The sequence below is a fragment of the Lissotriton vulgaris genome, chromosome 2_1, assembly GCF_964263255.1.
Source record: "Lissotriton vulgaris chromosome 2_1, aLisVul1.2, whole genome shotgun sequence".
NCBI lineage: Eukaryota > Metazoa > Chordata > Amphibia > Caudata > Salamandridae > Lissotriton > Lissotriton vulgaris.
In genome coordinates this window covers 1,986,322,463-1,986,338,989 of record NC_141687.1, presented here as the reverse complement: position 1 = coordinate 1,986,338,989, position 16,527 = coordinate 1,986,322,463, and the positions used below count along the sequence as shown (strand labels likewise).

Below are 16,527 nucleotides of genomic sequence, written 5' to 3'. Positions count from 1 at the left end.
CCTTCGATAAGGCCTGGAATCGGATTGCCTATGCTGAGTTTTATAGGAGTAGCGCTATTTGTTATCACCATAGGAGCGGTACTGGGAGGAGCCACGAAAATTGGAGGAAGTACCCCTGCCACGTGCTCCACTAAAGTGCCGCTTCCGATACCGGAGAGATCTCAGGGCACGAGCAGTGTCCGTGTCTTTTTTGATGGACTCTAAGGCCTCGTCCACATGCTTGCCGAAGAGGGATTGCCCATCAAAAGGCAAGTCGTGCCCTCTTGCCTGTACTTCAGGCCGAAAAGCCATAGCCTTAAGCCAGCCCTGCCTCCTTAAGACTGCAGCACCTGCGAGCTGTCTGAAACACGTAGAGGAAATATCAATCGCAGTCTATAATTTCAGAGGAGATTTTCACTCCCTCTTGCACGATCTTATGGGCTTCTGCCCTGGAGGATTCCGGAAGTAGGTCAACCAAAGTCGCAATCTCTGACCACATCTGATGGTCATATCGTCCAAGGATGGCCAAGGAGTTTGCTGCCCGCGGCTTGCGGCTTGCATAATGACCGAGTCAGCCTTCGGTTGTGACACAAGGCATGCAGGTGAATCCGCAGGCGCATCGTACTTCTTGTCAAGGGGCGGAAGCACGGCCGGGATGGAGTTAGGCCGTTCCAGAAGTTTAAGTCCCTCCTACCATATAAAGTCAATTATCAGGATGGTATGCACTTGCTTCAAAGGTTGATCCTTGAAGTCATCAAGGAAACAGTCCTGCTGTTTGACGTCCATGGGCAGATGAAAACGCTTTGCGGCTCTCACCATTAAGTTGTGGAAACCCCCAATGTCCACTGGGGAAGAAGCCAGGGGAGAAGCAGGAGGAGGAGACGGGGTCTGGTCCCGATAGTTGTCCCAATCTGTCGTCGTCCTGGTCCGTATCATTGCGAACGTCATCATTATCAGTACCAGGATCAGGAAGAACTGGTGAGCTCAGCTGAGCAACAGGAATTGGCTCTCGTAGTGGAGGAGGCGGAGTAGGCGACTTCTGCGCAGAAGGTGGGAATTGATGATTATAATCGTCTAACATGTGCTGAAGGAAATCAAAGACACTGGTATTTGTGCCATAGGAACCTCATGGTCAACATCCAGCTGGTCATCGTGAACTGGGAAAAGCGAATCCCTATCATCATTGTCCTCATCCTCATAGTCTTGATATTTTATATTGAGCTCCGAAGGACTTGTTGCAGGACGAAAGGTTTCATCAACATAAGACCCATCCGAAGATTCCTCCTCTGCAGATGCAAAGAGTTGAGCAGGGTGGCCCAATCCACCTTGAAGAGGACTCAAAACCAGCGGAGCGGGATGTTTTACAATAGAAGCCGTCACCACAGTAAAGGTTGTTGCAGTTGCCAGAGAATAGTGTCCCGTTGATGGTCCCGTTGACGGGCTCGTGGTCAAAGCAATCGTCGATGGATTCGCCATTGTAGAACAAGGCGTCGGCGAAGAAGCGGAAGCTGCCGACGGACCCTGGGCTTTCCCCGTCGATGATGCGGTCTTTTTCACCATCGACGGAGCTGTTGACGAGGAGGTGGTCGTCGACGATGAACTTGACGTCGGCGAAGGTGGTACCGTCGACTAAAGTGGCACCGTCGACAAAGGTGGCACCGTTGACAAAGGTGGCACCGTCGACAAAGGTGGCACCGTCGACAAAGGTGGCACCGTCGATGAAGATGGTACCGTCGGCGAGCGACGCGTCGACGAAACCTTCATCGACAAATGCTTCTTTGGCAAGGTGGTCGACGAGTCGGATTTCTTTGCCGTCTACTAGATCTTCACAACGGAGGTTATGGGTCTAACCTCTTGGTTCGTCGTCGACGATGCGGACGTTGACGTCGTCGTCAACACAGAGCATGTCGTCGTCATCTTAGGCACAACGTCGAAGAGCTGCCACTCGTTTTAGACGACGAGGGCACAGCTTGGGACTGCGACGCTAGAGAACCAGGTCCCGTAGGCGTACAGGCCGGCAGATCCTGTGGGGAGACAGATTTTGGAGCGTCCACAAACTTCTTCATTTTTAGAAAAGGAGAAGGCATCTCAGTCTCTGACCCACGTTTAAGAGAGGTCTTGGAATGGCAGCAAGACACACTCTCCACATCAGACATAGGATTGTCTGAAGTCTTCAACTTCTGTAGCCACAGAAGGAGACGGGCCTCTCTATCTTTTAGAGTCTTCGAAGAAAAAGTCCTGCAAATCTTGCAGTTCCTCTCCGCATGGTCCGGGTACAGGCAATAGATGCACTTTTTATGAGGGTCCACATGGAACAGGCAAAGTTTTCCACAGGCAGAACAAGGCCTAAATAAAGATTTCTTTGTTGAAGACATTGTAGAAGAAGATGTAAAGTTTGAAGATTGAAGAAACGGGGCAGAGCTCAGGGAGACTCCCTTCACACGACGTGCGGTAGAAAATCTGAGGGCTTGAGCTTCTGAGGAGAAGGTTCTAGAGCAGAGGTCTTCAATCTGTGGGGCGCGACCCCCAGGGGGGTCGTGGAGTCCTTTGAAGGGGGTCGCAGATTCTGTCCCTGGCTTGGGCTGATGAGGGTGCTCATGGCGAGGCCTAATTCACACCGAGGTGTGAAAAACATCGAAGCCTCATTAACAAGTAAAAGACTTGTCAAGTACTCGGGTGTGGCTGTGTGTGTCCCTGAAGCCGTTTCGAGCTGGGGGAAGTCGTGGAGGGGGGCTGGGGGAGCAGGCTGTAGTGTAGCCTGCCCTTTGAGGTCAATGGATATTGCGCGCCTGGAGCTGTGGGTCCCGTGACACATCCCCCGCCCCAAGCAGGGAGGCACAGAGATGCCCTCCCATGATCGGGAAAGAAGGAAAAACACGCAGAGATACACTGACCCCCCCCCCTCCTCATGAGAAAGGCACAGAAAAGGTGGGTGAATGAATGATGGGTGGATGGATGTATGTAAGGATGAAGGATGGATGGATGTGTGAAAAGGTGGGTGGATGAATAATGAATGGGTGGATGAAAGGGTGGATGGATGAAAGGGTGGATGGATGAAACGATGGATGGATGAAAGGGTGGATGGAAGGAAGGATGAAAGGGTAGCTGGATGAAGGATGTATGGATGGATAGAAGGTTGCATGGATGAATGATGGATGGATGGATGTGTGAAAAGATGGGTGGATGAATGATGGGTGAATGGATGGATGAAAGGGCGGATGGATGAACGATGGATGTATGGATGGATAAAAGATTGCATGGATGAATGATGGATGGATGTGTGTAAAGGTGGGGGGATGAATGATGGGTGGATGGATGAAAGGGTGGGTGGGTGGATGGATGAAAGGGTGGATGGATGATGGATCGATGTATTGATGGGAGGATGAATGGGTGGATGGATGTATGTATGGATAAAAGGTTGCATGGATGAATGATGGATGGATGTGTGAAAAGGTGGGTGGATGAATGATGGGTGGATGGATGGAAGGGTGGATGGGTAAAGGATGGATGTATGGATGGAAGGATGAAAGGGTGGATGGATGAAGGATGGATGTATCGACGTAAGGATGAAAGGTTGGAAGGGTGAAGGATAGATGGATGAAGGATAGATGTATGGATGTAAGGATGAAAGGGTGGACGGATGAAGGATGGATGGATGGATGGATGAAAGGGTGGATGGATGGAAGGAAGGATGAAAGGGTGGACGGATGAAGGATGGATGTATGGATGTAAGGATGAAAGGATGAAAGGGTGGATGGGTGAAGAATAGATGGATGAAGGATAGATGTATGGATGTAAGGATGAATGGGTGGACCGATGGATGGATGTATGGATGGATAAAAGGTTGCATGGATGAATGATGCATGGATGGATGTGTGAAAAGGTGGGAGGATGAATGATGGGTGGGTGGATGGATGAAAGGGTGGGTGGGTGGATGTATGGATGAAAGGGTGGATGAATTAAGGATGCATGTATGGATGGGAGGATGAAAGGGTGGATTGATGTATGGATGGATAAAAGGTTGCATGGATGAATGATGGATGGATGTGTGAAAAGGTGGGCGGATGAATGATGAGTGGATGGATGGAAGGGTGGATGGGTAAAGGATGTATGGATGGAAGGATGAAAGGGTGGATGGATGAAGGATGGATGTATGGGATGTAAGGATGAAAGGTTGGATGGGTGAAGGATAGATGGATGAAGGATAGATGTATGGATGTAAGGATGAAAGGGTGGACGGATGAAGGATGGATGGATGAAAGGGTGGATGGATGGAAGGAAGGATGAAAGGGTGGACGGATGAAGGATGGATGGATGAAAGGGTGGATGGATGGAAGGAAGGATGAAAGGGTGGACGGATGAAGGATGGATGTATGGATGTAAGGATGAAAGGGTGGATGGGTGAAGAATAGATGGATGAAGGATAGATGTATGGATGCAAGGATGAAAGGGTGGACTGATGGATGGATGTATGGATGGATAAAAGGTTGCATGGATGAATGATGCATGGATGGTTTTGTGAAAAGGTGGGAGGAAGAATGGTGGGTGGATGGATGAAAGGGTGAGTGGATGGATGAAAGGGTGGATGAATTAAGGATGCATGTATGGATGGGAGGATGAAAGGGTGGATTGATGTATGGATGGATAAAAGGTTGCATGGATGAATGATGGATGGATGTGTGAAAAGGTGGGTGGATGAATGATGGGTGGATGGATGGAAGGGTGGATGGGTAAAGGATGGATGTATGGATGGAAAGATGAAAGGGTGGATGGATGAAGGAAGGATGGATGGATGGATGGAAGGATGAAAGGATGGATGGATGTGTGAAAGTGTGGGTGGATGAATGATGGATGGATGTGATGAGGTCTAACAGGCGCATTTATGGTTGTCAAAAGATGATGATGAGGAGTACCAGTTTCTAGAAACTTTTGTCAGAAGGGGGTCCTTACCCCTAAAAAGGTTTTACAAGGGGGTCTCGGCATCAAAAAGTTTGAAGACCTCTGTTCTAGAGGGAGCTGCAGCCTGATTGGCTGGAATGTGGACCATTATAATGACATGGATATGTTGCTAAAGTGAATTCTCCCTTTAGGTCTCTATGGGCCTATGTTGTTCTATGGTACTTTTACATTTCTTATTTATGTCTATTTATATATATTATATTTTTATGTATATGTATATTTATGATATTATGATGTGGGCAGTCCTTTCGCTATCTGGCGGCAAAGCTTTGGAACTCTTTACCAGCTCATATCCGTGCTCTCGACCATCTCCTTTCTTTTAGGAAGGCGATCAAAACGCACCTGTTCCAGCCTAGGCTCTAATTGGCTGTTTGCTCCTGCCACTGTATCGGTTTCCTTATGCTCTTCATGACAGACAGTTTTTTTTTTTATGTTGGTCAAAGCGCCGGGACGCACCTTTGCTGGGGCAGCTGTGCGCTAAAGAAATTTAAATAACATAACATAAATAACATAAATAACATAACTACTACTATTTTATGTACCGTGGGACTCCCAATTCGACGACTGGGAATTATTCAAACATGTGAATCTATGAAAGACACCCTAATACTGGAGAATTCACAGGCCGATTTGTCATCCCAGCAAGCAAACAAATTGACAAATACACCAAGTCGAAAACCTGATTGCAGCACCTAGAGGACCTTGAAGTTGTTGCAGGGTCAGATAGGTCACCAATTTCCCCAAGAAGATTCTTAGGCCTTATGCCCCATCCGCTCAACCCTCAGAGGAGCGAAATCCAGAATGTTTCTCTGGGTGACTGGTTGAAGATATGGATGCCAGCTGATGCCCTCGCTTTCTGTTTTGTGATAGGGCACATCGTGCCCTCGCAAGAAAGCTACTCCCTGGCACTCCCAGAGGCCAACAATAGCCTGCTTCTCAAACTGTGTAGACTGCGATGTCATACTTAATTCAACAGGCCACCTTTTCCCAAAGCTCATATGGAGGTCAGTATTTATACAGATTACATTGCGCAGGTCCAACAGCAGTGACAATCCTTCCTTGTCCTTAAGAAGATAATGTAAATGCTCTTATTTCCCGCAAAGTTAAAGGTGATTGACGATGGTAAAAGCATTTATTTGAAAGCCGTCAAGATGTATGGGACTGGCTCGAAATCCGGACCATCTGAGGATTTGATCTGGAGCACCCACGGGACACAGATCCTCCTGAGCATAGGGAGACCCTAAGACGATTAGAGGTAGGAAGGATCGAAGTGGTCAGTGACATGATCCTCCTAGCCCCTCCCCCAATCCAGCCTTAGAAAGCTGGATCCTACTAAGGACAGGGCGGCGACATCGAAAAAGAAGACAAGAGTGGTGAAGGCTTGGTGGTGACCGGGCTGCCTGCTGGAGCCACCCTTTTGGACAATCCAACCTTTGAATAGCTGTTGACATCCTTTTACGAGAGCATATGCCTTCCTATTTTTCAGGGTAGTTCGGGGATGTGGCTTCCACTGAACACTGTCTTTCAATATACTGAGAGATGCTGGGTCAGCTCTAGATCTTGATAATAATGTTTTGTGTCCTGTGAACGTTTCCTCTTAGGCTGCTTTCCCCGGCTGCTCCATGGTTTTAGAGTGGAGTGAGGGCTTCAGAAGTTACTACTGAATATATACCAGTGAACACAAACACTGAAAAGTAAACTGTGAGGCCACACAAATAAATTCCACTACTAATCCAAGCATTTACAAGGCTAGATGCACAAAGAACATATGCTACCAGAAAGTATTTTTTTCTATTATATAAAAGGGAAAATTAAATCTAATTTACTAATGTAATCTATTTAAATGTAATAATCAGTTAAAGAGTACAGCTTTGGTATATGCATCATACCAGCACAAAACCATGTGACTTCATAAATTCCATTTTTGGCATTTGAACTGGGACAGAAGCATGGTCAAAGCAGTTGCATGTTTACTTTTCTATTGTTATAATGAAGTCATAACTAAATCACAGAGGTCATAATATGACAGTTTGAAAATACCTTCCTTAGTGCTGTCGCCAGAGGATCCAGTCCTATTTAAGTCGGCAGAGGTTTTGGATACCTGCTCTTTTGAGTCCTCTGTGTTTAAAATGCTGTGACCTTCCAAGTCTTGGCTCTGAGACAAAGCTAAAAAGCCAAAGCCCAGCTGTGATGTAGCAGAATCTGAAACAAGGGGAAACAACGGTAAGAGTAGAACCACTGCATTCAAAGGCTTTAGTGCATACACAATTGATCAATACCTCAATTGCAAGATGTTTGTACCTCACCAGGGTTGCAATACAAATCAATAATCAAACATGTTTAAAAAGGAAGTACCAAATAAGGGCACAGAACCAATTACGTTAAAAATGTACAACATACTATCTTCTCAGAGTGTTGTGCAGAAGAAATGAAGCACACGCTCTTAAATAAGCATGTACCAGACGTGCTATACATTTCAGGTATTCTCACTCCAACTATAATACAATAAGTGTTAAATATCTCAGATTGATCATCGATCAATATCTTCTTCAAAGCCCACAGTCCCAAGAAAAGCCTGCCATTCGAGTTTCAGCTCAAACCTACAAAGAATAAATGTATAGCTAATGAATCTGACTTCTGAACTTCCATATACCCCCTGAGACATTCTTGTCTGGATGATGACAACACTCCAAGCTGGTGCCCAGTGACATCCTCCTAGCCCTACTGCTCATCTAAAGTCAAATTGTTTGTGTTTTATTGTAAATATAGACTGAATAAGCATTTAAAAAGTCCATTTAGACATCACCGCTTCTAAAACCTCATAAAGTCTCTTTTTGAACGGAAAACGTATAGATAGTGAGCACAGTGGCTGTGCAGCTTTTTAGGGGGAAATGGCACTCACATGTTAATCAGGCAGGTCTCTGTTCCAATTCCACAGTGCGCTGTGATTTTTGTTTGAGAGGTCAGTAAATTTTTAAGCTTGAAAATTGTATGTATGTTACTTTTAGGAAACAACTGGATGCTGCAGACAATGGGTAACATAATTAAACAAAACCCCAGATAACTGGGTCCTGATGTGTGAGAGGCAAAAAGTGAGGAGGTTGCAGGACGGGCAGCAAGCTTTCCTTTGGCTATACTGGCCTTGCCACATTTGCATTTTGCATGTACCTCTTGGGTTTCTGAAAGTAAAACGTACTAATAATTCTGAAAGCTTTACATAAAGCATTTTCAGCTAAATGTGCTATTCACTAAATATGGGTTGCTGAGTGAAAGGTGCTTCTCCCAGGTCTACATGGATGCAATATAAAACAGGATATATAAGCTCCTCTAGACTAGGGAAGAGTAGAGTGAGGAATCAGAAGCGGTGTGTCATGCAGGTATCAAGAAGAACATTGAAGATCATTAGCTATGAGCAGATATGCAGGTTGTACTATGGATTCACAACAAGGCAGCTTCGTAACATAATGCCTCAGGTAAATAGGGAGTTTTCTCCTAACTGATTAGGGACACTATGTTTCAGTCATACAATCTATTAATAATGCTCCTTATTACTTAGTCATCTATATTGATCATAGTAATTCAATATGCATATCTGTTAGATGAGTACATAATAAACATTAATAATTATAGGGAACAAGTTTTGCATGTGTGCTGTGGAAAGTTTCAAGGTACTGCGCCTCATCTATAAGATGCAAAGCGATGCTTTGGCAGGCCTGGTGTATCCCAAAAAAAACATAGTCCTACGAGAGTAGAAAGAGGTGGGTGCAGAGGGAGGTGTTGACCGGTCTGTTTTCCTTTTTTTAGCAGAAGTCGGGCTGTGCACAAGCTTCCATGGGCTAAGGAAATCTACCTAGGATATATAACAAGCATTTACAATGCAATGGTCTTGGCATTGTTAAAGTTAGAGCTATTGGCATTGCTCATGACATTTTTATGTTTTTGTTTTTAAAACATAAATAAATGGCATTGTCATTTACAATGCCAATAACTTAATCGCTCACAAATGCGAGACCTATTGCATTAGCACCCACACAGAGCCACCCACACAAAGCCACCCACACACACATACAGAGCCACCCACACAGAGTCCTTCACATAGAGCCACCAACACACACAGCCACCCACACAGAGCCGACACACACACACAGACAGAGCCACCCACACACACAGAGCCACCCACAAACACAGAGCCACCCACAAACACAGAGCCACCCACAAATACAGAGCCACCCACACACACACAGCCACACACACACAGCCACACACACACACAGCCACACACACACACAGCCACACACAGCCACACACAGCAACACACACAGCCACACACAGCAACACACACAGCCACACACACAGCCACACACACAGCCACACACACAGCCACACACACAGCCACACACACAGCCACACACACAGCCACACACACAGCCACACACACACAGAGCCACACACATGGAACAGAGGCCAGAAAAAATGCTCACAACGAGGGAACAGAAGCCAGAAAAAACGCTCACAAGGAGGGGTCTGGGAAGCAAGCACAGCCAGGGGGCAGGAGAGCAAGCACAACCAGGGGGCAGGACAGCAAGCACAACCAGGGGGCAGGACAGCAAGCACAACCAGGGGGCAGGACAGCAGGCACAACCAGGGGGCAGGAGAGCAGGCACAGCGAGGGAGCAGGGGAGCAAGCACAGGGGAGCAAGCACAGCGAGGGAGCAGGGGAGCAAGAACAGTGAGGGAGCAGGGGAGCAAGAACAGCCAAGGGGCAGGGGAGCAAGCACAGCCAAGGGGCAGGAGAGCAAGCACAGCCAAGGGGCAGGAGAGCAAGCACAGCCAGGGGGCAGGAGAGCAAGCACAGCCAGGGGGCAGGACAGCAAGCACAGCCAGGGGGCAGGACAGCAAGCACAGCCAGGGGGCATGACAGCAAGCACAACCAGGGGGCAGGAGAGCAGGCACAACCAGGGGGCAGGAGAGCAGGCACAACCAGGAGGGCAGGAGAGCAAGCACAGCGAGGGAGCAGGAGAGCAAGCACCGTGAGGGAGCAGGGGAGCAAGCACAGCGAGGTAGCAGGGGAGCAAGCACAGCGAGGGGGCAGGGGAGCAAGCACAGCCAAGGGGCAGGGGAGCAAGCACAGCCAAGGGGCAGGGGAGCAAGCACAGCCAAGGGGCAGGAGAGCAAGCACAGCCAAGGGGCAGGAGAGCAAGCACAGCCAAGGGGCAGGAGAGCAAGCACAGCCAAGGGACAGGAGAGCAAGCACAGCCATGGGGCAGGAGTGCAAGCACAGCCGGGGAGCAGGAGAGCAAGCACAGCCAGGGGGCAGTAGAGCAAGCACAGCCAGGGGGCAGGAGAGCAAGCACAGCCAGGGGGCATGAAAGGGCAAGAAAAGCGAGCACTCACCGGCTGGGGCGGAGGACTGGGCAGCTTCTCTACTTGCGGGTGCGCCTCGTCGTAGTCCTGCTCCGAGGAGGCGCTCTGGTTGGCTCGGCTGGTCAGCAGCTGGCACTGCCCACGTGCCTGCAGGAAGTACCAGCTCTACCCCCCGGGGCGGGACAGGTTGGCATGGGAGGGCAGGTGCCTGGCAGGGAAGTCCAGGGCCATGTTCCTGGAGAGGGGCCTCCCGGACACGAGGCCTGCGGGGCCAGTGTCTGGCCTTCTGCGGAGCAGCGCCGGGCCCCGGGAGGGGCTGGCACTCCCCGCGGAGCTGTTGCGATTTTGCCATCCAGAGTGCCCTGCGGGTATGAGGGGCGCAGACAGCCTTTGGGTGGACATGGCATTGAGGGGCCCCCCGGACGAGCATTTCGGAGGCACCCACTGGCCCCAGTCTGCGGATGAGTTCTGGGGAGGGTTGGCGCCGCTTGTCAAGGAGCCCAGGGCGTCCCTGATGGTGTCTGTGATGGCCTTGGCGGTGGCGCGCAGCTCGGCCTTCTCGGGCTCCTTCTTGGACTGGGACAGGCGGGTCAAGACATTGAGCAGCTGCCCTATGTTCAGGAGGTTGGCCGACAGCAGCTCCATCTTCTCCTCGGCTGAGATGTATTCGGAGGGGTCGCCCAGCAGCTGCGTCTCCCTGTGCCCAGCATCGTCTGCTGCTGGGGCCCCGGCTCGCTGCTGTTGGAGAGCGCGGTCTCCAGGCTCTGGAGCACATCCCGGGCCAGGCTGCAGCCAAGGCAGCGCTCCGCCGCCTCCAGGCGAGAGGCCTGCATCTGGCTGCAGCCTCAGACAGCGTAGAGCAGGGAGGCTAGCAGGCAGTAGAGGCAGCCCACCAGGGGCTGGGCCTGCCAGAAGCTGTAGAGCTGCTGCTCCTCGGAGGAGTTGCATGAGGTCATGTGCTGAAGCAGGGGTTGGAGGGACTCATTGTACTCCTGGTGCAGGCTCCCGGAGATGCGGCGAGTGAGAAGCGGCAGCTCCTCCGTGGAGACTCCGAGGCCGGGCGGGTGACTGTAGCCTATACCAGATGGAAGGGCACACAAAGCAGGTGTGAAGACGGCAGCCCAAGAGAGGGGGGGGGGCTTTTTGGCACAAGAAGAGCCGCGGGCTGGACCCAGAGCGAGAGGAAACGGAACTCGCAGTGCGCACTGAACACACAGCCGGGTACAGAGCAAGGGCAGAAAACCCTGCACACAACTACAACTGAGAAACGAAAACCGGGGTGAGAAGAGAGCAGCGGAGCAACAAGAGAACATCTCCATGAGTCAGGGACGCGCCAGTCGGCCCTCTGATTGGTTAATCAGGAACACCTATCAGAGAGCTGACTTGGGCGTGCAGGCACAAAGATGAGGGGCGTGCTCTCTGCCGATGACGTCAGGGAGAGAAAGAACACCAAAAACACACTACGAATCCCATCTTGAACTGAGTGACGCCCCTCTCCTCCAATGGCTGGCCTCCGTTTAGGAAGCCAGCCAATGGAGAAGAGGGGCGGGTTCAAGCCCCCCATACTGTAAACATAAAATCTCAGCTGCGCGACACTGCTGCGAAGTGTACGCTAGGCCGAGACCTAAAAAGGTGGACATTTAAGAGAGGCGCACATTGGGTTGGGTGATTGGACTGAGAGAGGGGCAGAGCATGAAATTTGCACCACTGGGCTACACTGAGAGTGTGGTGAGGAGTAGGGTTAGAGGCAAGGGGCAACTATTTTAAGAGTTAGGAATTAGGCACATGTAGAACAGGTGCAGATATCTGCTCACATGGTTATTGTTTCATGTGAAAGTAAGAACACAAACTCAGAGACTGCTCTTTTGATGAAGAATCAGGATTGCAAGAAAGTAGCTTTTCCTTGCCGCTACATAAAAATTGTGTGGGATCTTCAATCTAAACTCCAAAAGCAGATGAGTGTTTGTGATCATGGCATAAACAGCCATCTTCAGGTTCAATTGTTGTTATACAGATTATTGCATTGAAAAGAGCAACAATTGTTTAATTAGAAACTTTCGACCGTATTAGTGCGCTTAGAAACCAACAGATATGGAAATCACAAAAAGTATTCAAAGACTTTGCGAAAAACAAGACATCTTTAATCAAATCTCTATGTAAGTGAATTTCTGTCCACAATTAACTTTAGAATCTGTTGCAGATTTTGTCGGATACGTGTCCTCCTCTGCTGGATTCCGCCCCACTCCCAGGTTTCAAATGAAACATTATCTTTCCTTGTAACAACTATAATCTTCACCTTAGAGTGATATATCCCTGAAATCTTGTCATTATTCCCCTTGCTTTTTAGTATCTTCATACATCCATGATTACCCATGGGATGCCAACTCCAGACACATTTTCACAACATCAAAATGTACTCTCTACCAACCATCCATTTCACACAAACTCAACTCAATGAATTTCAATGGTCAAATACTGGATGCTATGCTTTGGTGTTACAGAGGACAGTCAAGAAAAAGAAAGGAATATGCTACTTACCAGTATGTATCTGTTCTTGGCATGTAGGGCTGCTGACATTCATATCTGTTCATAGATCGCCGCCTAGTGTTGGGTCCGGATGATTGCACTTTGTTGTCCTGGAAGAGTCTTCGAAGTATCACTAGATAGGTGACTCCTCCCCTGGGCTACAGTGCGCATGGGCATCTTCTCCATCCTCAGATTGTTTTTCGCCATTGTGGCAGAGATGGAGATAGTAAAGTAAGAGATGGCCATGCCAGAGATAATGCTGCCAGATGAAGAGGCACACAGAGCAGGTGTGGGGACGGCAGCCCAAGAGAGGGGGGTCTTTTTGGCACAAGAAGAGCCACGGGCTGGGGCCCAGAGCGAGAGGAGACGGAACTCGCAGTGCGCACTGAACACACATCCGGGTACAGAGCAAGGGCAGAAAACCCTGCACACAACTACAACTGAGAAACGAAAACCGGGGTGAGAAGAGGGCGGCGGAGCAACACAAGAACATCTCCATGAGTCAGGGAATTCATGTCTCAAGCTGCCTGCACGCGCCATTCGGCCCTCTGATTGGTTAATCAGGAACATCCATCAGAGAGCTGACTTGGGCGTGCAGGCAGCAAGATGAGGGGCGTGCTCTCTGCCGATGATGTCAGGGAGAGGAAGAACACCAAAAACACACCCCGAGTCCCATCTTGAACTGAGTGACACCCCTCTCCTCCAATGGCTGGCCTCCGTTTAGGAAGCCAGCCAATGGAGAAGAGCGGCGGGTTCAAGCCCCCCATACTGTAAACATAAAATCTCTGCAGCGCGACACTGCTGCGCAGTGTACGCTAGGCCGAGACCTAAAAAGGTGGACATTTAAGAGAGTTGCAGATTAGGGTGGGTGATTGGACTGAGAGAGGGGCAGAGCATGAAATTTGCACCACTGGGCTACACTGAGAGTGTGGTGAGGAGTAGGGTTAGAGGCAAGGGGCAACTACTTTACGAGTTATGAATTAGGCACATGTAGAGCAGGTGCAGATATCTGCTCACATGGTTATTGTTTCATGTGAAAGTAAGAACACAAACTCAGAGACTGCTCTTGTGATGAAGAATCAGGATTGCAAGAAAGTAGCTTTTCCTTGCCGCTACATAAAAATTGTGTGGGATCTTCATTCTAAACTCCAAAAGCAGGTGAGGGTTCGTGATCATGGCATAAACAGCCATCTTCAGGTTCAATAGCTTGTAACCAGATTATTGCATTGAAAAGAGCAACAATTGTTTAATTAGAAACATTCGACCGTATTACTGCGCTTAGAAACATAAACAGATATGGAAATCACAAAAAGTATTCAAAGACGTCTTTAATCAAATCTCTATGTAAGTGAATTTCTGTCCACAATTAACTTTAGAATCTGTTGCAGATTTTGTCGCTTACGTGTCCTTCCCTGCTGGATTCCGCCCCACTCCCAGGTTTCAAATGAAACATTATCTTTCCTTGCAACAACTATAATCTTCACCTTAGAGGGATATATCCCTGAAATCTTGTCATTATTACCCTTGCTTTTTAGTATCTTCATACATCCATGATTACCCATGGGATGCCAACTCCAGACACATTTGAACAACATCAAAATGTACTCTCTACCAACCATCCATTTCACACATTTCAATGGTCAAATACTGGATGCCATGCTTTGGTGTTACAGAGGACAGTCAAGAAAAAGAAAGGAATATGCTACTTACCAGTATGCATCTGTTCTTGGCATGTAGGGCTGCTGACATTCATATCTGTGCATAGATCGCCGCCTAGTGTTTGGTCCGGATGATTGCCCTTTGTTGTCTTGGAAGAGTCTTCGAAGTATCACGAGATAGGTGACTCCTCCCCTGGTCTACAGTGCGCATGGGCATCTTCTCCATCCACAGATTGTTTTTCGCCATTGTGGCAGAGATGGAGATAGTAAAGAAAGAGATGGCCATGCCAGAGATAATGCTGCAGCTGCGACAGGCACCGGGGAGGAGGGCGGGCGATATAAATGTCAGCAGCCCTACATGCCAAGAACAGATTCATACTGGTAAGTAGCATATTCCGTTCGAGGCATGTGGGCTGCTGAATTCATATCTGTGCATAGACTGAATAGCAGTATCTCCTCTAGCTGTGGCTACCTGTACCAGCTGCAGCAGTTTGGAAAAGAGTTTTGAGGACAGCCTGGCCTACAGCAGCTTGCTGTTTTGCTTGCACGTCTACACAGTAGTGTTTTGTGAAAGTGTGTATGGTGGTCCATGTGGCTGCCTTACAGATGTCTTCAAGAGGAATATTTCCTAGGAAAGCCATGGATGTCCCCATTTTCCTTGTAGAGTGTGCTCTTGGGTGGATGGTTAAAGTGCGTTTTGCCTTTTGATAACATATTTGAATGCATTTAACTATCCATCTGGCTATTCCTGACTTTGAAATAGGATTTCCTTTGTGTTGTGGTGCAAAAGCAACAAATAGTTGTTTTGTTTTCCTAAATGATTTAGTCCTGTCCACATAATAAAGTAGAGCTCTTTTTACATCTAATGTGTGTAGGGCCCTTTCAGCTACTGACTGTGGGTTTTGAAAGAAGACCGGCAGTTCTATTGATTGGTTGATATGGAAATTGGATACAACCTTAGGCATGAACTTAGGGTTGGTTCTAAGAACCACCCTGTTGGCATGTACCTGCATGAAAGGTTCTTGAATTGTTAGTGCTTGTAATTCGCTCACTCTTCTGAGTGAGGTAATGGCAACCAAGAAGGCAACCTTCCACGTTAAGAATTGTAGTTCGCATGCGTGTAGAGGTTCGAAAGGAGGGCCCATAAGTCTGGTTAGTACTATATTTAGATTCCAGACTGGGGAAGGGGGTTGTCTTGGAGGGATCACCCTTTTTAAACCCTCCATGAAGGCTTTGATTGCTGGTACCCTAAACAGTGAAAGGTGTTGCCTGTTTTGAAGTTATGCTGCTATAGCAGTGAGGTGTAGTTGTATAGAAGAGTATGCTAAGTTACATCTTTGAAGACGCAGCAGGTAACATAATGTTTTGTATGGAAGCGTCTAAAGGGTTGATTTGGTTATTGTTGCAGTAAATAACAAATCTCTTCCATTTAGCTGCATAGCACGCTAGTGTGGTTGGTCGTCTTGCCTCCCTAATGATGTTCATGCAATCTGGGGGCAAGTTAAGGTATCCAAACTCCAAGACCTCAGGAGCTAGATCGCTAGGTTCATCTGATTGAGATCTGGGTGCCTGATTTCTCCATGGTTCTGAGTTAGAAGATGGGGTGCAAGGCACAGTCTTTGATGAGGAACTACTGAAAGTTCTAGGAACGTGGTGTACCACGGTTGTCTCGCCCATGTGGGAGCAACTAGGATCAGCGTGAGTGAGTGTTGCCGCAGATTGCGTGCCACCAGCAGGATCAGCGGTGCCGGGGGAAAAGCGTACGCAAATCTGCCTGACCAGTTCATCCATATCGCATTGCCCTGTGACAACGGATGTGGGAATCTGATGGCAAAGTACTGGCATTTAGAGTTTTCTCTTGTGGCAAACAGGTCTATTTCTGGGTGACCCCACTCTTTGAAGAATAGGTTGAGAACTTGGGGGTGAATCTCGCATTCGTGTAGTTGTTGGCTGTGCCTGCTGAGCAGGTAGGCAATATGATTGTCCTTCCCTGGAAGGTGTTCTGCTAGGAGAAGAATGTTTTTGGGAATTGCCCACTTCC

The 16,527-nt window shown here is 48.4% G+C and overlaps 1 protein-coding gene across 6 annotated transcripts in view; it reads right to left on the bottom strand.

Moving 5' to 3' along the window:
* TP53BP1 (tumor protein p53 binding protein 1) overlaps positions 1–16,527 on the bottom strand; it is a 1,075,988-nt gene that overhangs the window by 873,194 nt on the left and 186,267 nt on the right. For all 6 annotated transcript variants that reach the window (XM_086958203.1, XM_086958207.1, XM_086958208.1 and 3 more), the window contains exon 6: positions 6,979–7,140. In XM_086958203.1, coding sequence (XP_086814329.1) covers positions 6,979–7,140 — 162 coding nt within the window. The remainder of the gene's footprint in view (positions 1–6,978; positions 7,141–16,527) is intronic.